General features: G+C 34.0%; 1 protein-coding gene across 1 annotated transcript in view; it reads right to left on the bottom strand.

Annotated features, from left to right (window-relative positions):
• Positions 1–24,081, bottom strand: part of LOC137646808 (transcription initiation factor TFIID subunit 11-like) — a 351,704-nt gene that overhangs the window by 229,323 nt on the left and 98,300 nt on the right. Inside the window, exon 4 of the mRNA XM_068379895.1 lies at positions 23,170–23,358. Within this exon, the coding sequence (XP_068235996.1) occupies positions 23,170–23,358 (189 nt within the window). The remainder of the gene's footprint in view (positions 1–23,169; positions 23,359–24,081) is intronic.

The raw sequence follows: 24,081 nt of genomic DNA, 5'->3' as shown, positions 1-24,081 counted from the left end.
CTACTGATCAGTCGAAGCATAGAAATGCTTCTAGTAGGAGGGAGATTCCTTTAGGATCACTGGACCCTCGATCCTTGGGTCCATGGCCTAATCAAGATGGGACTAAGATGAGAGGTGGAGATATCTCTACCACCATTTCCTCAACTCCTCCAATAATCCAAAACCCTCCTGGAGAGTTTACCTGAAGCTCTAGAGCATACAGGTGGTAAGGAAACTTTAGTCCACCGAATTCCAGGGAAGGCCGTTGTGTGTTTATGAGAAGGACTCAAGAAAGTTCAGAGTCATTCAGGACTTATCGCCACTCAACAAGTCCAAATAAAACAACGAGTTCAGGATGTTTATCTTCCTGAACATAAGGACCCCGCTGCAAAAAAGGGTGGCTACAGTCTTACCAGACCTGAAAGTTGTCTATCGGCAACTTCCAGTCAATCTCCCTTTCTCCTCCTATCTAGGATTCAAGTTACACAAAGTAAAGCACTTCCTAGGAAAGATACTCGTCAGACTAGACAGAGTCCTAGCTGCCTTCATTAAATTGGCAGACACAGTCATGCAATATTTAAGCCTAAGAAATGTTCAGGCAACAATGTTCCTGGACAAGAGGCTGGGGTGGGCAGCACCCAACGTGGCTGGTCTATGAACATCCGAAGAAATTATCCGGTCCCCGGAACATCGTGGATGAAAGATAAACTTCAAGAAGTCGCGATTCTCTCCTGCTCAAAGGTTTCAATGACTGAAAAGCCATTGAAGCCTGTTGTCACTCCAACTCTCCTTTCCTTTGGGAAGGTAAAAGGAGATGGCAGGGTCTGTCAAGAGACTCCGGTAATCAGTCAGATTCCCATAACGAGAACAGGGAGGAACCCTGATCTCTCTCCAGTTCGCAATAGAGGCCGGCCCTGTGCTAAGAGCACTGCTGCAAGATACACTGGGAGCCTGGAGAAAACAAGCATCAAACGCTCGAAGAGGCCTAAAAAGACCGATAGCTGTCCTTCCTTAATTGCTTCTCTAACAAAGGTCAAAGCCCGAAAATCCCAAGACCATGTTGGTCCAGTCACGAGTAGGGAAATTCTCGACAAGCAGATCATATTGTCTATGGCTGATCTGGGACTCCAAAACGATAACGAGACGCTGCAATCGACGATGCTAAGGAACGTCTCATACAGTCTAGGTGTAGTTAGCCATCCCTTACCTAAAAGTATGGCACCTGTCAGCAGTTCACATACAACCGATCCGCAATGTGACAGTGGATGCTCTACTCAGGCTCAGGCCGATAGAGTTAGAATGGTCCACGGACGCAGACCTATTCTCTCCCAGATGGGAACAGCTCCCTGAACTGGAATCGACCTCTTCATTACGAGCGCCGTCAAGGAACTACCTTGATATGTAGCTCCATACGAGGATCCTCCAATTTAAATGATAGACATCATGTCTCTGAAATGGAAGGAATAGACTTAGGATTTCCAGTTCATCCCGTCCAATCCCCTGCTGAGAGTCCTCAACATGCTGAGATCCTTCCAGGTGGGAGTAGCTCTATTGTATTTAACTTAATTATCCTTCAACATCCATGTACTATGTATGAATAAGCAGAGTTGAAAAATAGACAATAGTACCCAACATTACCGATATATTGGGGTTTTTAAATCAATTGAAACCAGTAAAATTTCTTTCTTTGTTATATTGAGCATACTATTAAATGACATTCTTTGTCAGTTTTATTTTATTTTTTTTTTTTTGCGTAATAAAGGGTGATATGATTTCCCTGTCTCAGTCTTCTTTGTGAAGAATTAAATAATTGGGTACGAGGGTAATTGATGATTGGACTATTCACACTCCATCTTTAAAAAATCCATCTCGAAGCCGTTACCTTCAACTGCTACTTCAAATTACAGAAGTTTTATGGCAATTCTTTGTTTCTTTATAGAATGTTTCATAGCATGCATTAGAAGAGATTATGGATGATAGCATATCCCTGGTTCAAGTTTATCGTAATTAAATATTAGTATCTTCCAATAACTGGAATTTTTATGTTGGGAAAGTATAATAGGCAAATCACCACTATTCTATTTTTATTTTGCTTTTCGAAAAAAGTTAAGTATTAACCACCAACACTGATATTGACCAAAAAAGAAGAAGAAAAAAAAAACAAAAAACAAAAAAACAAATGGCGTTTACCTTTCTTGACGTCATAGATCTCAGATAACCCTTGATTAGCTTTAACATCGAATACCATTTATCTCCAGCTGCTGGAAAAATGGGATAAAAGTAATAGAATTCCTGTGTTTCTATTGTTAGCAGTAAGACAATCCAGCAGTATTAACCTTTAAATCCTGTATTCTAGAAATTTTGGGTGCAATATCCGATTTGCGAAAATTGGCCTGAAACAACCTTTGTTTTCCTTTTGTTTTTTCGCGAGACGAATAATTTCTTTGGTTCAAGTTTTGAAGTTTTTACTTAGGGAATAAATGTTTGACATTAGGTGAAATAGAGAATTATTATTATTATTATTATTATTATTATTATTATTATTATTATTATTATTATTATTATTATTATTATTATCAAACTAGGCTATAAACCTAGTTGGAAAAGCAAGATGCTACAAGTCCAAGCGCTCCAACAGGGAAAAATAGTCTTATGAGGAAAGCAAACAAGGAAATTTATAAACTACAAGAGAAGAATAAAGAGAAAATAAAATATTTTAAGAACAGTAACAACATTAAATTAGATCATTCACATATAAACTATACAAACTTCAAGAAAAAAGACGAAGAGAAATAAGTGTACACCCAAGCGAGAGAACTCTAATCCAAGACAGTGGAAGGCCATGGTACAAAGGCTATAGTATTATGGAAGGCCATGGTACAGAGGGTATGAAACTAACCACGACCAGAGAACAATGGTTTGATTTTGGAGTGTCCTTCTCCTACAAGAGATGCTTACCATAGCTATGGAGTCTCTTCTACCCTTTTCAAGAGGAAAGTAGTCACTGAACAATTACAGTACAGAAGTTAACTCCTGAAGCGAAGAAGAATTGTTTGGTAATCTTAATATTGTCAGATGTATGGAGATCGAGGAGAATATGGAAAGAATAAGCCAAACTATTCGTTGCATGTGTAGGCAAAGAAAAAATGAGCCCCAACCAGAGAGAGAGGTATCCAATGTAGTACCGTCTCGCCAGTCAAAGGACCCAATAACTCTCTAACGTTAGTTTATCAATGGGTGACTGGTGCCTTGGCCAACCTACTTTGGAAGGCCTGAATCTTTAATATAAATCCTTAGTAGATGCAGACATATAGACGTTTTCAAATTATATTTATCATTATCACAAACCGACTTGCAACCCTATTTGGAAAAGCAAATTAATACAGGCATAGGGGTTCCAATAGAGAAATTACTGGTATGAAAAAAATAAATTTCTTTTATAAAAATACACCAAAAATAATATTGTTAAGATACAGATTTGTGTTTTGGTGTCATGTATCTCAAACTTTAATTCTACTTTACACTTGCATGATTTTTTTCCTGCAGATTTTGCAATGCATCGTGGAAAGACTTGCCATTTACATGGTACGCAGAGTGAAACATTTTTGGCACATTATTCGTACATTGTACACGCCTTAGTTAAGCACTGTCTACGCAATACACAGCCAAAACTAAGCTGCACTGGTACGTACTGAAAGGCAATGACCCTACTTGTTAACGCACTGCGTAAGCATTGACGCACATTAACACTCTCCATCGGTAGTGTTCGCACCAAGTTCGTACAGTACTTACACTTAGTTTGCAAATGTAGCAAGCACATGGCACGAACATTTGTGAACGATTGTGCGTGGCAATCATATTTTTTTTCTTTTTAACATTTGTGGAAACGAAAATCGTACAAGTGTAAAAGTGCCATAAAAATAACGACGTATGCATGTCTACCTGCTCAGCAAAATTATCTTTCCATTAACGTTTAATTTCTAAAATTACACCGATTTAAGAGCGATAAAGAATATTACTTCACAGTTTGGCCAAAGTTAGAGTAAAACCTATTGAATACTATGTATTGCTGAGTATTATGAAAGAAAAGGCAAGATAATCACAATTAACTGTGTATTGATTTCACTATGCCGTGGATGCTATAGCTTTAGAGTATTAGAATAAAAAGGAAGATACAAAATTAAAATCTTATGCAGTAATCACAATAAACTAATTGAGCTTCGGTACCAGAGACTGATACCCAGACCTGGAATACCGAATTTAACAGAATAACCTCCATATGCTCAAGTTTTTAATATGGACCTCATTATTAGCAAAGGAAAAAAGCAGTATTAAAGTCAATATCAACCGTAAGAGCTTCACAACCAGAATCATGTGAAGTCTATATAACATAAGAAATTTTAAGAATCACTAAGTCCTAAGGCCCTTACGAAAGCCAAACAGTTAGACAAAAATTACTTTCAAAATTTGCATTTCAGATATTTGACAACAAATTTTCGAAATGTTTAGCAACACGGCTGTGATAGGCACGGATATTGCATACAATACCTTTATTTTATTGGGTAACCTTACCAGTCCTACAACAAGTTCAAACCAAACCCCTTTTAGCTCCCTCGCAAAAAAATATCAAACAACTTGAGAAGTAGGAAATCATCAAAGAATAAAAAAGGAACATAGCCTTTAGGTCTATAACTCTCTAAGGATCAATGCTGTTAACCGAGACGCAAAAGTAATAAATTTAGCTTCAGATAGTAAAGACCAGGGCAAATGAAGGATGAACTCTCGAGCAACTAACTATTTAGTAACAACACAGATGATGATAGACTCCGAATAGATCACATAAATTGACATATAGATTGGCATTATAATAGGAATTGCGAGAATAGAGTTAAAATTAGAGTGTTGCATTCAACGGATATAATTGTCGTTAAATTGAACGGAGTTAAATGGCGGTTACTATGCGCGCTGTGTAAAAGAAAATTTGAAAAGGGTATTTTTCTTTATTTGTATGTGCATTGCTTTCTGCGCGTGTATCACACATATTCAGTTGAATTTTGTGTTGATAGTCAGACACGTCAAATGAAAAAGATTGCATTTTCTTTGGGACGGTGAATGAAAGAGCAGTCAGATCTAAACAAAAGAGGAGCTATTAGGTCTATACTAAAGAGTTCTGATTTGAGGGCGGTTCACTTTTTATATGCTGGGTAGTATCCGAAATGGCTTTCTTCATGATATTTCCAGCTGAAGTATAAACTCTGAGCGATAGATCTACAGTATAATCATAATATTTAACAAAATAAGTACTTCTACAATAGCAATAGACCAGGGCTTTGTTCCATGCGTTTTCCAATTTTAGAATTTAACGTTGCTCTTCCCAAACAATTATATGACTATAATCGTACCCGACCCGTCAAAAATGACTGCTAACTCTTTAGATATGCAGACACACACAAACATCCCTCACCAAGGTGTGACTACTCCCTCTCCCCCCTACCCTAGGGATGGGGAGAGCTGCGCGTGACCGGAAAGATATATATATATATATATATATATATATATACATATATATGTATATATATATATATATATATATATATATATATATATATATATATATATATATATATATACAGAGAGAGAGAGAGAGAGAGAGAGAGAGAGAGAGAGAGAGAGAGAGAGAGAGAGAGAGACACTTGATCATTATTATATAGGAGAGATTATTTCATGAAGCATGAAGAAAAACCAACACAACGAATGACTAGACAATGCTAAATATTCCCATAATTTCTTCTTTATAAGTGAATTAACTTCTCCAAACCTGTGCTTTTATTTTTCTCTTTTCCTGCCATCTCAATTATTATGGTAGACACAAATTCGTTGTCAGAAAAAAAAACGCAGACTATATCGGAAAATGTCATCACTGAAGATGGAATACTCTTTTAAGATAAAAAAAATTTTAGCTAACAGCATTTCTAAAAATTTTCGTACAATGACAGAAACTGTTGTTTTTCTCCCTACGAACAGTTTTATTAATTTTGCAGACATTTATTTTAATGTTTTCTATTTTTGACTATTAGAATCGAGTCCCTGACTTGAGATAGATTAAGGAATTTTTTTCACTATTACCTTCCTTTCTAATTTGATTTCCAATTATCTGGGCTTAGATTCAAACAATTGTAACTATCTTAAGTGTAGCAAAAACGAAATAAAAAGGAGTATTAACCTACCATGGAGAGAGAAGTCTATTGAAACTTAAAGGAAATTATTAATTTGTCTGTTTCATGGTTAAAATTTTACAATTTGCCTGAATGAATCTGACCAAATTCTCACGTTTCTACTTCTGCAGAATACAACTTATTTCAAACTTGTTATCATTAACGAAATTCATTTTCTAATTATTATTTTTTTCTATTTTAGTTTTTTCAAAAGCAAAACTTATTCCATTTTCATGATCATGACTAATTTCGGATTACCGTGGAAGTACCTTTCAGCTTGTGAATGATTAATTATCGAAGGTAGTTCCACTTCGTCCTCAGTTTTTATTCTCTACGGATATTCCCTTTTCGTTCTCATGTTTTATTTATAAGGCAATTTTACTTCGTCCTCAGTCTTCATTTTTGAAGGTAATTTTACGTGTCCTCAATCTTTATTCTCTAAGGTAATTCCCCTTCGTCTTCATGTTCTACTTATAAGGCAATTCTACTTCGTCCTCAGTATTTATTTTTGAAGGTAATTCCACTTCGTCCTCAGTCTTTATACGCTGAAACAATTCCCCTCTAACATCAATCTTAATTTATAAGGTAATTCCTCTTCGTTCTCATGTTTTATCTATTCGGTAACTTCACTTCATCCTCAATATTTATTTATGAGATAATTCCTATTCGTCCTATGGCTTAATGCTCTAAGGCAATTCCCAAGCGTACTCAGTCTTTATTCTGTAAGGTAATTCCCTTTCATTCTCATCCACAAAGGTAATTCCCATCATCATCGTTCCCCATTTTCCCAAAGACACAGATTGTAATGAATACTGATTCAACCTCGCCTTCTATGCTAATTGCTTTCCATTGGCAGAAATGGCAGGGAATGAAACCATGCTAATCGTGTGAATATATACATTATAATACATGTTTTCGATTAAATCCACCACACATTTCTAAACCTGTCCATTAATCGGTGAAAACCAGGATTTCATATATGTATTTCTAAATGTTTCTGAATAATTCCACATAGTCGTTATCGTTACACGTCAATAAGAGTGGGCGAGGAATTAGTTTTTATGGAGTAGATTTTCTCTAAATTCTAACTCGAATCGTATTGAATGAGGAGCAAAATTAAATGTAAACCACTGACTAACTGAAATGGAACTCTGTGTGAGGATGAATTTTTTTGGCTTGCACTCGCGATTTGGTATAGAAGCCAGAGAGAATATTTATTAGTAATTGTTTAGGATTGCTGAAGAAATTTACCCAAACTGTTAGAAATTACATAATCTATGTTACTTTCAGAGAAATACACTATGTGTATATATATATATATATATAGTATATATATATATATATATATACATATATATATATAATATATATGTATATATATACACATATGTATATATATGTGTATATAGCTCATATATATATATATATATATAGATAAATTGTTTATATTATACACACACACACACACACACATATATATATAGTATAATATATATATTTATATATATATATATATATATATACATATATATATTTATATATATATGAATTATATACATACATATATACATACATGCATATTTATATATATATATATATATATATATATATTTATATCTATCTATCTATCTATTTATCTATCTATATATCTATCTATATATATATATATATATACATATATATATAAATATATGAATTACATACATACATACAGACATACATACATACATACATATATATATATATATATATATACATATGAATTACGTACATACATACATATATATATATATTTATATATATATATATATATAAATATATATATATATGAATTATATATATATATATATATATATATTATGGATTAATATCAACACAACATCGTGTTCAAATAGAAATAAATTTCTACCTCATACCTGGGATCGAACGCTAGCCCCTTCTAATGAAAGGCCAGGTCGAAACCAACCATGTCACAGAGGTTTCTTTGTATTCCAATTGTATTTTTAAACCATAAGACCGTGAAGAGGTGTAATAATAACACGAAAGCGTTTGTCCAATCTTCGTTTCCTTTTTCCTCCCGGCCTGCTGTCATCTTGAGACATCGCACGTTCCAGCGATTTGTCATTAATATATATATATATATATATGTATATATATATATATATATATATATATTTAGATAGATAGATAGATAGATGTAATAGATAATATGTTTATATACACACACACACATATATATATATATATATATATTATATGGATATATATATTATATATATAGATATATATATATATATATATATATAAATATATATATATATATATATATAATATATATATATATATATATATGTGATTAATCCATATATATATATATATATATATAATTAATATACATATAAATATATAATTCTTATATATATATATATATATATATATATAATTTCTACCTCATACCTGGGATCGAACGCTAGCCCCTTCTAATGAAAGGCCAGGTCAAAACCAACCATGTCACGAGAGCCCATAAAAGAAATTGGATCCTGACCGCTACCAGCTGTCCGAGGATTTACCTGGCGACGCCAGGTAAATCCTCGGACAGCTGGTAGCGGTCAGGTTCCAATTTCTTTTATGGGCTCTCGTGACATGGTTGGTTTTGACCTGGCCTTTCATTAGAAGGGGCTAGCGTTCGATCCCAGGTATGAGGTAGAAATTTATATATATATATATATATATATATAAGAATTATATATTTATATGTATATTAATAATATATATATACATATATATATATATATATATATATGGATTAATCACATATAAATATATATATATATATATATATATATACATATTTATATATATATATATATATATACAATATATATATATATATATCCATATAATATATATATATATATATATGTGTGTGTATATAAACATATTATCTATTACATCTATCTATCTATCTATCTATCTATATATATATATATATATATATATTAATGACAAATCGCTGGAACGTGCGATGTCTCAAGATGACAGCAGGCCGGGAGGAAAAAGGATACGAAGATTGGACAAGCGCTTTCGTGTTATTATTACACCTCTTCACGGTCTTATGGTTTAAAAATACAATTGGAATACAAAGAAACCTCTGTGATGACGTAAAACAGAAAAAAAATGAGCAAATTACAAATTACTTAAAAGTTAGTTGTTTAAAAATGTTGTTTAAAAGAAATTCCTCCAGTTTGTACATACCTGAACTGGTGTTAAGCAGATTTTCGAAATTTTTCTTAATTAAAACTGTTTCAATGATATTTCTTTTAACAAAATCTTTGCAAAATTGAGTTTTCATTGGAGATAGAATTAGATAACAAGCTTCCCTTTTTAGATGTTCTAGTATTTAGACAAGAAAGGTCTTTTAAATTTACAGTATATAGAAAACTTACGAATGTTAATTCGTACATACATTTTTATTCTAATCATCACCCATCAACCAAAATGATGGTTTTTTCATCCATGTTTTTACGGGCACTGCGGGTAGGTTGCCCTGATCTCCTTGAAGCTGAGCTTGGGAAAATTCATGAAATAGCATCACATTTCATAAACAAAGCCTGTAAAAAGGCAAAAAAAACTTTTTAAGGCTTTGTTAACAACGATGATTTTAATGTGAATAACCTCCTTGTTTGACCTTTTTTCAAACAGTTTGTACCTCTACCTGGAATTTTAAAACCTTTTGGAATTAATGTAATTTTTAGAAACAACACACTCAAGAATATATTGATAAAAAATTCCCCGAAACAGATTAACGGATGAATATACGAAATTCCATGCAATCAGTGTAATAAACGATATATCGGTCAAAGTGGCAAAGCACTAGAAACTCGATTAAAACAGCATAAATATAATGTAAGAACGAGAAACATTGCCAGCAGTCTTTTTCAGCATATGAATGAGTGCAACCACGCTATTAATTGGAAAGCTGCTAAAGAGCTTATATTTTGCATAAATTTTGTTAAAAAAAGTATCATTGAAACAGTTTTAATTAGGAAAAATTTTCGAAGATCTGCTTAACACCAGTTCAGGTATATACAAACTGGATGAATTTCTTGTAAACAACATTTTTAAACAACTAACTTTTAAGTAATTTGTAATTTGCTCATTTTTTCTGTTTTACGTCATCACAGAGGTTTCTTTGTATTCCAATTGTATTTTTAAACCATAAGACCGTGAAGAGGTGTAATAATAACACGAAAGCGCTTGTCCAATCTTCGTTTCCTTTTTCTTCCCGGCCTGCTGTTATATATATATATATATATATATACAGATAGATAGATAGATAGATAGATACATAGATTATGTTCATGTATATATATATATATATATATATATATATATATGAATATATATATATATACATATATGTATATATTTTTTAAGTAATAGATCTCAAAGAGTTGTTGTTGATGGGCACCATAGTGATTATAGGAATGTGATATCCGGTGTTCCACAGGGTAGTGTTCTTGGCCCATTACTTTTCATACTATATACACATGACATGTGGTTTGGCTTAGAAAACAAGCTTGTTGCATATGCAGATGATGCAACTCTCTTTGCATCAATTCCATCCCCTGAATGTAGATCTGGGGTTGGTGAATCCCTTAATAGAGATTTAGCTAGAATTAGTGCATGGTGCAAATTATGGGGTATGAAGTTGAATCCTAACAAAACTCAAAGTATGATTGTAAGTAGGTCAAGGACGGTGGCTCCTCAACATCCGGATCTCAGTATTGATAATGTTTCTTTAAATATGTATGACTCTTTCAAAATTTTAGGTGTGATTCTCGACAGTAAATTTACTTTTGAGAAACATATAAGGTCTCTGTCTTCTTCAATTGCACAAAAAATAGGCTTATTGAGAAAGTCTTTCAAGATTTTCGGTGATCAATCTATTCTGAAGAAGTGTTTTAATTCTTTCATTCTACCTTGTTTTGAGTATTGTTCTCCTGTTTGGTCTTCAGCTGCTGATTCTCATCTTAATTTGTTGTACAGAAACTTACGGTCTATTAAATTTCTTATTCCTGATCTAGATATTAATCTCTGGCACCGTCGTTCAATTAGTTCATTATGCATGTTGCATAAGATTTTTCATAACTCTGACCATCCTTTACATTCAGATCTCCCTGGACAATTCTATCCTGTTCGTAATACTAGGCAGGCAGTTAATTCTAATAGCCAGGCCTTCTCCATCACGAGACTCAATACTACGCAGTACTCTAGAAGTTTTATTCCAGCTGTTACCAAGTTGTGGAATGATCTTCCTAATCGGGTGGTTGAATCAGTAGAACTTCAAAAGTTCAAAGTTGGAGCAAATGCTTTTTTGTTGACCAGGCGGACATGAGTCTTTTTATAGTTTATTTATGACATATTTGTTTTTGATGCTGTTAATAGTTTATATATGACATGTCTGTTTTGACGTTACTGTTTTTAGAATGATTTATTGTTAATTTGTTCTCTTCATTTATTTATTTCCTTATTTCCTTTCCTCACTGGGCTATTTTTCCCTGTTGGAGCCCCTGGGCTTATAGCATCTTGCTTTTCCAACTAGGGTTGTAGCTTGGATAGTAATAATAATAATATATATATATATATATATATATACATATATATATATATATATATATATAGAGATATATATATATATATATATATATAGGTATATATAAAGTACATAGATATATATTTATATATATATTTATATATATAAATATATATATACATACATATATATAAATATATATATATATATATATATATATTTATTTACATATATATATATATATATATATACACTTTGTATATATATATATATATATATATACACTTTGTATATATATATATATATATATATATACTGTATATTAATATATATATATATATGTATATATATATATATATATCATTGATTTACACATAGGTATGTATGTATGTATATATATATATATATATATCTATATATATATATCTATATATATATATATATATATGTATACATATCTATATATATATATATCTATATATACATATATATATGTATATATATATATATATATATAGATGCATAGATATAAGTATGTATGTATATCTATACATTATAATCATGTATATATACACACACACACATATATATATATATATATATATGTATATATATATATATATATATAACCTATGCACATATAGGTATTTGTATATTTATCTATCTATCTATATATATATATATATATATTACAGTATATTTATGTATACATATATATGTACACACACACACACACATATATATATTATATATATATAAATATATATATCTATAAATATATATATATATATATATATATATGTATATATAAAAATATATATCTATATATATATGAATATATATATATAGATATATATATATATATATATATAATTATATCTATCTATCTATATATATATACATATATATATATATATATATATATAAACAAATACACGCTCTTGCATACATATCTTTCTATCTATCTATCTATATATATGTCTATATCTATTATATATATATATATATATATATAAATATGTATATTATATACATATATACATATATTATTTATATATATATATATATATATATATATACACACAGAATAGCGCGAGTCTTCAACTGCTAAATCACAATAACATAAATACATATACAACGATATATATACACATACATACACGCACATGCATACAAATCTATCTATCAATCTAAATATCTATCTATCTATCTATCTATCTATATATATATATATATATATATATGTATATATATATATATATATATATGTATATGTATATATATATATATATATATGGTATATATATGGTATTATTATTATTATTATTATTATTATTATTATTTTTTATTATAAGCTAAGCTAAAGCCATAATTGACAAAGTACGATTTTATAAATCCAAATGCTGCAACTGGGAAGCTTCTAGGAGTGATAAATTCTTGTCCATCTAGAACTCGCTCTAACAGTATCTAGCATCAAAGTCTGTATCTTCCTCTGTAGTATACCATTAATATCAAAGTCTTCGGCCGCTTCTATCTTAATGCTCTTCATTTTTCTTCGTTTCTTTGAAGAACCCATTGGAAATGGGACGTGTTCTTTAAAGCCTTTCTCGCCTCTGAAGAATATCGATAATGGATATTGGATTGTTAGCTGACAATCGGTTTTCCTTAACAGCAGGTTACATCATCATAAATCTCATTCGGTGGAATATTTCAAGTCTGTGATGAGAGTTCTTCGTCTGTGGTATGGCTTGGAAATATATGAATATTTGGGTTTTGAAGAACTTTTGAAAATCAGATGGGTCAGACCTTTATCAAAAAGGGATCGGAAACTGATTATAAAACATCTATTTTTCTATCTTTTTATGTTAGTATTATATTATGTTATCGCCTAATATGGTTTCAATTTCCACCAATATGGATAAATCTACTATAGAACTTTTTGATGTGAGATGTGTCAGATCTATATTAAAAAGTTATCGGAAACCGATTATATCTTATAATTTTCTTTTTAAAAATTTTCTTTTTTCTTTGTCTAGTATAGTTTATTGCATATGGTATTACTTTTTATCAATCAAGATAAATCTATTTTAGAAATTTTGAATATGAGAAGGATCAATCCTGAGGAAAAAGGCATTATAGTTCAAAACTTCTTAATCTCTCTTTTTTTTTCATTCAGTATTACTGTATATTATGTATCACATATGGTTTTAATTTACACCAATCTGGATAAATCTATATAGCGCTCGCTTTCCAAGATCATGTAAATGTGTCTCAATTGTTCAAAATATTTCAATAATCTTAGGCCTATAATCTTAGGACATTCTCTCTCCAATTGACCGGACCAGCTCCAAATGATACATTCATTCTTCTTCCCATAATGGAGACTTGGCTCAACCGTTCATGTGTCCCAAACTATCCCGCAAATGCACCACAAGCTTTTTGCATAATCTAAAGCTGTAAACCCTTTTTTTATGACGATGCATGAAACCAATCACGTTTAGAAATGTTTAAAATAGCAACCGATTCGATTGTTTTCATCCAATTCTTCCAAATGATAATATTCACGTTGACATTACGATTAGAAAATTCAGCTTCTGTAAACTTATCAGAGAATGTCAGGAGTACCTCTATATTTCACTTTAGATTAAAAAAAAAGAAAAAAAGAAGAAAAAAAAAACATCCTTGAAGTATAAAAGCACTGACTGATATGGAGGCTTACGGTACATTATTTCTAAGAAAGTTAAATTCAGAAAACTATACCTTTCTTCATATTTCTTCATTGAGTATTAAAAGTTTTATTCACTCGTGCGTATTGAGGATAGATGGTAAGGCGGGAGTGAAGAGGGCTTTGGAGGAACCTGTGACGGGGAGAAGATCGAGAGAGTAGCAGAGAACAAGATGGCGAGATAAGTTTTTTTCTTTTAATCAGTTTTTTGCGGCCATTGCCGTCAGACATTTGGGCACATAGTAACAATAATATTGTTTACATCTATATGCCAAAACAATTCATACGAAACACAAAATAGAATTTAGACAGACATTTGAGTATATGGTAACATCTATATATGAAAAGGTTATACAAAAAGAATTCATAAGGAATGCAAAATAAAATTTAGAGATTGATTCCGTATAGGTTGTACCTATCTTTAGTTAATATCACAACACAGTCAGTTTAATAAAAGTTATTGCGTGTCCAGTATCCACCAAAGTGACGATTGCGCATGGGAATTTCTTCGAGGAAATTATTATCTATCAACAATTGTTTACATACATCAGCTGCTGTAAGTCTGTGATAGAAAGTCAGTAACAAATAGACATTCCAGGCAATAGTGTTCCAAGGTGTTGGTGTTAGGCGCGTTGCATAACCTACAGGAGGAAATGTGAGGAACTCCATCTTGCTCAGCCACCTGCCAAACTGTTTGCCAACCCAGCCGAAGAAGTGTACACACCATGTTATATCAACGAACCATGAGTCCATTGCCGCAATATTTGTATTGGAGAGGAAGGAAGTGGTCATATAGCTGTACTGATGCACTGGTTGTCCTCTTGGGATAACTATGACGATGGGTAGGTGAGCGGGCAGCCTTGCACTCCATTTTTCTGCAGTATAGGAGAGATGGTGTGGAAATAACAGTGTCTGAAGGATCCAGTTAACAGGCAGCCTCTGCTGTTAGCCATAGGTCATATGTAAGAGGGAATCCACAGGAAGTGCACTACCAGTGAGCTCATGTTGTCTGTATCTAGTTGCCTAAATATTTGTGTAACCAGGTGCTGGTATGATGGTTTCTGTGATGAGAGGGCTTGCAGTTCTAACTGCGAGTCCCAGATGACTAAGCCATTGTTTCTGATCCGTGTCTTTAAAATAACTGCATCTAGAAGTCCATGTAGTTCATAATACGCGGAGCTTAACGACTTTGGAAGGTGACAGCCTGTCCAGCTATCTGGCTAGGGTTCCAAAAGGGTGGTGAAAGCAGCACATCCAGCACTGCTTTCCTGCTGCAAGGAGCCATTAGTGTAAAAGTGATGGGCTATACTGAAGGACGAGGACGGTCTATCAATGGTCTCCAATGTACATTGCTGAAGTTGAAGTAAGTTAGTCTTAGCGACTCGAGTGTAAGCGATTACCAGTACAGGAGTTTGCCAGGGTGAAAGGTCTCTACCATGATGTTGATGTCAAGCCCCCAAATGCTTTTACAAACAGTACTGATTAGTATACGTTACCCTAGCGTAGTTGTGGACAAAGCACATCTAGATCCAAAAAAGTCCTGATGATGTGGGAATAGTGAGGAGACAGGTGAAGGTAATACAGGCATTTGGTATTGAGGTAGGTGACATTGGAGTATATTCTCTCAACAAGTCGAGAGAGATGGAGTTCATGTTGCATGTTTATAATTCTAGTGGAGACTAGACAGCCTTGGGTGAGTCTCAATGCTTAGTTCTGGAATTTTTCGAGAGGCTGTCGAGTTGATCTGGAGAGTTACCATAGTGCTGGGGAAAGATAATCTACCCCTGAGTGGATGAGGGCAATGTATAGGTTCTGGCAACTGGCAGAGATACTCCTGCAGAATAATTAGCAAGCCATTAGTGAGGAGTCAAGCCAGGCCAGCACATCTTGAATAATAGGGTTTACTCTCTGTCTTGCTGGGATGGAAGGTGTTGTCTGCACTGACGCTCCCAAGTAAACATGCTGCATGCACAGAGGTACAACATTGTTCCCCACAGTAAATTCTGGCAGCTTCCTTGCTGGCCTGGGGGAGAAGATTCTACTTTTTCTTGGCGAGATGATAAGACAACAGGAGAATGATTCGTAGGAAGCATTGCAAGTGATCCAGAGATATTGAATGAATACATATATTATCTTCATAGCAAGTGATGATTTTATCATCAATGTCAGGAAGCAAGGAAAGAAGGGGACAAAGGAGAGTATCAAACAAAAACTGGAGTAACTATTCCCCCTTGTGGAGTACCGAGGTCAAGCTCATTTGCAATGCCCAATGCTCCCTTAAACAGCCGAAGAGAGATTCTATTTTGTAGAAAACCACGTATCCACCTCAAAAAGGTTTGCTTTGATTCCAAAAACTGGTCTAAAATAATGTCTCTATTTACGATGTTGTATGTACTTTTTAAATCAATGAAGGCTACAACACTGGTTGGGGAAAAACGAGTGTGAAGTTCCATGAGACAAGGATGTGTTACTCAGAGTAGGAAGCCATATACTCTGGACGAAAGCTTATGTTGCACCTGGAACATAAGGTGTGAGAGGAGAATACATTCAAATACTTTGCAAAAACAGGAGGTGAAGGAGATAGATCGGAATTTGTCATTGCCAAGCTTGGGAATGGGCACAATTGTACTATAAGTCCACACTAGGGAAGCATATCCCAAGCAGAAGTTGTAGAGCCAGAGGAGAGGGATACCAGGTACTTTTTTGAGTGTGCAAAGGGCTTCAGAGGTTATGTCATCATCACCAGGGGCTGACTTCCTATTCCTTGCTAAGGCTCTTCGTAGTTCTTTCTTAGTTATGGATATATCGTACATTTCATCAGTGCTCAGTAAGGTTGAACTAGGACAGAGGGCAAGGTGATTTTCTTGTGAGGAGAGAGAGTCTTGTATCTGAGCTGGAAGATTGAAAGAGTGATGGTTCGTAACTGTGTTGACCACTTCTTAACCCTGGATAGGTACGGTGGGTCGTTTGCGACCCCGAGCGTCAAAAAAAAACAGGTTTTTCTCACGTGACTCACCCCTGTGACTGAATTTGTGGGTGATCGACCTGCAGGAGGTGTCTCCCCTACACGCTCTAGTAGTGTCCAGATGTGCATTGCTGTAGCTGTACTCCTTCCCCGATTTCTGAGACGCGTCGGGGTCGTTCGCGTCCGAGTTTACCCTTCTGAGGTAGTTTGCATAACTATCAAAGTTATTACGTATTATGAAATTGTCGTAGAATGGTGCAACTTGTATAGGTTATCAGTTGTAGAAAGTCTTGGTGGATTGTTTGGCTACCATGTGCATGTTTTTTTTTTTAGTTAAAATGTCGTTCATCACCACGAGGACCATTTTACCGCGAGTGCCCCTTTTTCATTTTTTTTCATTTTTTTGCCAAGTCATTTTTCCGTAAGATATTGCCAAATAGTGTCGTAAAACTTTTGCTTGTTTAGTGTTGGAAAGTGTGTCTAGATGATCTGGCTACCCATGCATGACTTTGTTTTTGTCAGATACGACGTAGTTATTGGTATATTGGGTATTTAACTGCGGTTACCAATTTCTGTTTTTTTTTCAATATTTGTAAAAATTACTACGTAGTAAGGAATTGCCGTATATTATTCATTTTTTTTTCATGTTTATGTGTTAGAAAGTGTGCCTTGATGGTTGGGCTAACACGTGCATGTCTTTTTTTTTATCTGAGATGTCGTATATTAGAATGTCGGGCATTTTACCGCGAGTGTCCCTTTTTAATTTTTTTTAATTTTTTTGCCAAGTCATTTTTCCGTAAGATATTGCGAAATAGTGTCGTAAAACTTTTGCTTTTTTAATGTTGGAAAGTGTGTCTAGATGATCTGGCTACCCATGCGTGATTTTGTTTTTGTCAGATACGACGTAGTTATTGGTATATTGGGTATTTAACTGCGGTTGCCAATTTCTGTTTTTTTTTCAATATTTGTAAAAATTTACTACGTAGTAAGTAATTGCCGTATATTATTGATTTTTTTTTTCATGTTTATGTGTTAGAAAGTGTGCCTTGATGGTTGGGCTAACACGTGCATGTCTTTTTTTTTTATCTGAGATGCCGTATATTAGAATGTTGGGCATTTTTCCGCGAGTGCCCCTTTTTATTTGTTTTGCATTTTTTTGCTTAGTCACGTTACCGTAAGGAATTGGCAAGTAGTGTCGCAAAACTTATATTTTTATAGTGTTGGAAAGTGTTTCTAGATGATCTGGCTACCCATGCCTATTTTTTTTTTAGCCAGATATGGCGTATATATAAGTATGTGTTCGATTTTCCTGTGATTGCCATTTTTTCGTTTTTTCCCATTTCTTTCAAAATTACTACGTACTAAGGAACTATCACAGAGTAATATTTCATTTATATGTTTATTTGTCGGAAAATATGCCTTGATGGTTTGCCTAGCACGTGGCTGAAATTTTTTTTTTCTGAAATGCCGTATATTAGAATGGCCATTTTTCCACGAGTGCCCCTTTTTATTTGTTTTGCATGTTTTTTGCTTAGTCATGTTACCGTAAGGAATTGGCAAGTAGTGTCGCAAAACTTATATTTTTATAGTGTTGGAAAGTGTTTCTAGATGATCTGGCTACCCATGCCTATCTTTTTTTTAGCCAGATATGGCGTATATATAGGTATGTGTTCGATTTTCCGGTGATTGCCATTTTTTCGTTTTTTCCCAATTCTTTCAAAATTACTACGTACTAAGGAACTATCACAGAGTAATGATTCCTCTAGATGTTTATTTGTCGGAAAATTTTGTTTACTTTTTTTTTGATTGAATATCATCAAATTTTTTTAGCTAAAATATTGTTTTACATTTTTTTTTTTCGATTTTATTTCCCTTCAAAAAAAATTTTTTGGGTCAGAATTTTAATTTTATAGTCGTAAAATAATCGACAATTATCCAGCAACCCACCATACAATTTTTATGCATATCCAATAATAATTAGATTAGTAAATAACACCTTGAAATTGACATACCCTTCCTACATTTCAAGTGGCAGATTAGGGAGTCTGAGTCAGTGTGGTTGGCGGCCATTTTGTGGACATATCCGAAGCGTAAGCTGCCCTATCTATATATATTCTTGTTCCCTATAGAATTTGTGATATTTTGGTATATTTTTACCTGCATAAATATCATATTATATATTAAATATATGTATTTTTTTACGAAATTTCCAAGTACTCAAAAAATTACCTTTAGATATGGCCCCTGATATAAATGTAATTTACAAAATAATGAAGATTTTTTACATATTTCTATTTTAGGATAACATATGTTTATTCCCTAAAAAAATTAGCCACTTCCTATTTCATTTGGGTACCCAAAAAAATTCATGAAATTTGGACAATTTTTTTTGGCCAAAAAAAGTTACCCTTTTTTTCTCATTTCAGATCTTCACCTCCATGGGTCTGACTTCATCCAAAATACATCAAGATGTGTCCTAAACATTCAAGAATCAATTCCTAAAAGGATTTGTGTATATATGTATAAACTTTTTTTTATGAATTTTTATGTCAGGTCTTATTTTTTTTTCTACTTAATTTTTTAAAATATTTATAATAAATAGTTTTTCTGCAGATGAGTAGTATTTATCTTTACAGTTGTTTTAATCATTCATTGAAGTTTTTTTTGGCAAAAGAAAAAAGGAGGTTACTGCAAAAACTGATTTTTCAAGAATTTTTTTTGGCGTAGGGGTCGTTCGCGTCCGAGTATACCCTTAAAGGGGTGTCCGAGGACCGTACCTATCCAGGGTTAATAAACCCCTGTGTATCTTGAGCAGGACTGTAGTTGAGGATACTTCGGGGCTTCTTCTTTACAATCCTGTTGATGAGGTGCCACATGGAACTGATGGTTGTTTGATGGTTGATGCTGTCCGTTGGTTTGACCAGGAATCTGTGCATAATGCTGTAGAGCAATTAGATCATCTCTTACATAGTTGATGCTGGTGCAGAGTCTCAGGATTTGGTCGTCTTAAGAAGGCAAGACCGTCATCCATTGCCTTCTCTGCCTGAGAAATTCAATTATCTAACATCATGGTAGTGCAACACCTGATATGTGGCTTTCTGATGTATTGTGTGTGGATAGCGTGTGTGGTGCTAATAACAAATGAGTAAAGTTTCTCTAGGCAGTGGAGGTCAAACGTAGGAAGAAGGTCAGTCATATATGAGATATACATGGGATGGTACTTAGATGGGATTGTGATGCAAGTGCAAGTGTCTATTCCAGTATGCGTAGCGGGAAGGGAAACGTGGATGCTGACACTAATGTGATCAAAGAAGAGTGTAGGCACCATTGCACACTTGACTCGGGATGGGATGAGTCCACAGGTCAAGATGTGATCCAAAGTACCACCTCATGCATGCGTAGATCCACCAGTGTCCCAGGGTGTTGGTTGATTTTGACGAACATATTAGAGAAGTTGGTTCCCGTTGCAGTTCACAGTGACCGCAACATCTTCCAAATCTGGATGGCAGGTGTTAAAATCTCCCATGTAAACTATATCACAGAGGGTGGGGGCTGGAAGGACAGCTGTATTTATCCTAAATGGTGCTGCATATACGTTTCACAGTTGTATGGTGCTTCCGCCAACAGTAATCTCAAATAGTTGATAAGTTGTAACTTCATCCTCAGAGTTAGGAGAGGACTATGCTAGATTGAAGTGTGTATATAAGTGATGAGGCCATGTTTTCCTAAATGGACGCAGGACACAACCAGTGAGTAAGAGAGAGGCTTCCATGGGCTTGGGTTTACCAACAAAAGCTTCATGAATTAGAACAACGTCTGAGTGGTGACTATGTATAATTCCCTTGAGTGCAGAAAGTTTTGCCCAGTGTATAATACCACAGCCATTCAACGAGATGATATTAAGCTTGACTTAATTATCGAACATATTCCTTGATAGGACAGCAAGAAGACGAAAAGGCAGCGGTGACATGGGCATGAATGGGTGGCACATCACATGGTCAATGTCCTGCATGGGGATTAGTAACACTCTCAAGATGTGTAGCAAGAGTGTAAGGTTTCTCAGCGAGAAGCGACTGATGTGATACCAATTTGCTCAGCTTCAACGAGAGATTGTAGTGTGGTGTCATTAGTAGCAAATTTAGAAGTCAGATGGTCAAAAGAGGCTACAAGACTGTCGATGGAAGTGTCAATGCTCTCCAAACAAAATTCAATGGATTAAAAATTTGATATATTTTTAAGTCACACCGAGACTCGAGGACATCTACAGCATTTCGAACTGTAGATACTTGCAAGGATGCAGTAACAGTGGGTTCGATTAATGGTGGTGGCAGAAGCTGTGTAATGATCTGGTTCATTACAGTGCATGATCACCTGTCACAGCCATGCAACACATTAACTCCAGGCTCTTTACATCTCGGGAATTTCCAATGTGAGGTGTCTGGTGTAGGTAGAGGTAGCGAGCCTGATGATGCTGAGGCAGGGTCAACCACCGTGGGTAGTACAGGGTGGCGATGAGCGCAGGTCTAAACATCATGCTCAGCAGCACAAAATGTACAATTTTCAGGGGTTACACAGTATCATGAGATGCGACTGATACCCCAGTATTTGAAGCATGTTGTGTAGTTTCTATGACGGTAGGCAAGGGTACAGGGAGAAGTTAACATACCACAGGGGCAGATCTGAATGGCACCAAGTAATAATACGATTGATGGATTTCCCATTCTGTAGGAAGCAACTAAGTGTACACTTTCCTCAGTTTCTTAGCTAATGAAGGATCTACATTCATAGGATATCGAGTGAGGAGAGATGCAGAGAACTTAGAGGGCCTGTTTACAGCATCTTGAACACCTTATACAGGTGACAGAACCTCACCATTATCAACTGGTGTATTAGCAACGTCCGTATCCGAGTTAGTTTCTCTGGCACAGTGACATAGTCATGACGAGGATACCCACGTCACACACACTGCACTGCGCATACGTAGTTTAAAAAAAACTTTTAAACGTAGTGGTATGCTATGCAAAAGATATTTCTAATCCTGAACAAAATGCAAGTCCAAAAAATCGTAAACACACTAATGTCACAGAACTGATCACTGAGCCCTACCGCAGCTTTCAGTCAATTCTAGGTGATGATAGCTCTTTGCATCTCCTAAACCATCGAGAAGGTTTGCAGAACATCAAAAGCAGTTCAAAGATGGCGCTTGAGAGATAAGGTGAAGGATGATATAGAGAGAAGAAGTTTTGAGGAAGAGGACGCCTATGATATAAGGCATTGGAGAGGGTGCATTAGACAAACGACCCCTTAATGTAGGGATAAGGGAGGAGGAGGAGGTCTTTTTTTGCTCCGATATTTTGTGATATTGGACAATGTCGCGTCATAAGTGTATATTCATTATTCTAGAAAAGCCATAAAATATGGATATTCTGTTGTTGGATGTAATAATTCTAAAATAGAAAAATGATATAGGAGAAAAATTAAAATACCAAAACAACTAACATCTGCATCTGATGAAAGGATGCTGTATTTATTTAAAGCAATAAGGGAAGAGGAAATAATACTTAAAGACTGGGAGGAGAGTGTAATAGTGTCTATATTTGGGCAGAAAGGAGATATCATGGAATTCACAACTAATGTAAACTTAATTTGAATAAACCTTGTCGATAAAAAAAGAAAATTGACTAAATACTTCCGGTCTGCAGTCTAGAATATCACCAAGAACAAGAGCTGCCTTGCGTTCTAAATTGCGATCGGCTCCAGGTCCGAGAATTTTTCTCCATAAGTATAAGGGCTCAAATACGTACATTGCTTCCCCGCCTGCAGTCAGTAGCTCACCTGTGAAGGAAGAGCCTGCACGCTGGTATGTCAGTAAGATAACCTGCAATAGTAAAGTGCATTTAGGATTTCTTTAATGTTGTAGAATTTCAAAGCTATAATTAGTAATGTTATTTTTTTTAAATTGGTATTTTGATTATAGAAGGGTGGAAAAGATCTATTTAGAACTGATAAACTACTTTATTTTGAAATAGAACTTACGATGCAGGGTTAGAGAGAGAGAGAGAGAGAGAGAGAGAGAGAGAGATGAGGCTTAAAATGGAAAATGAACAATATAACGAGAGTGAATGAAAAATAATTATATATCTTTTAATATTATCCATTTATTCTCATGGAATTAATAAAAAAAAAAAAAAAAAACTCTTTCCTTCCCTGCTTTATTCCCGTAATCTCTATAAATTTCTGACATAAAACATGGGTGTTATTCTATGATAAAATAAAATATTTAATTAAACAAGAAATTAAAGCATTCCATTAACGTTTAGATTAGACTCAATTCTTGTACCCCATAACAGTAATTCAACGCGTAAATTACGAAACAGAGTATTTCAAACTTTAATGAAATTCCGAACAGTGAAATGAGAGTGCTTATTCCAGGTTTATTTCGATACCAGTCAAGGTTTATGTAAAAAAAAGGAAAAATTGTATCAATAAAGACAGGAAAATACGTTTAATCACAGAAAAAGAGTCAAATTCAATTTCAATAAAGTTTTCAATTATAAAAGGAGACCCCAAAGTAAAAAAAAAATTATAAATAAAGACAGGA

This window comes from Palaemon carinicauda, chromosome 9 (genome assembly GCF_036898095.1).
Source record: "Palaemon carinicauda isolate YSFRI2023 chromosome 9, ASM3689809v2, whole genome shotgun sequence".
NCBI classification, from domain to species: Eukaryota; Metazoa; Arthropoda; class Malacostraca; order Decapoda; family Palaemonidae; genus Palaemon; species Palaemon carinicauda.
The sequence above is the reverse complement of the archived record's forward strand: the minus strand, read 5'-3'. Positions and strand labels throughout refer to the sequence as shown.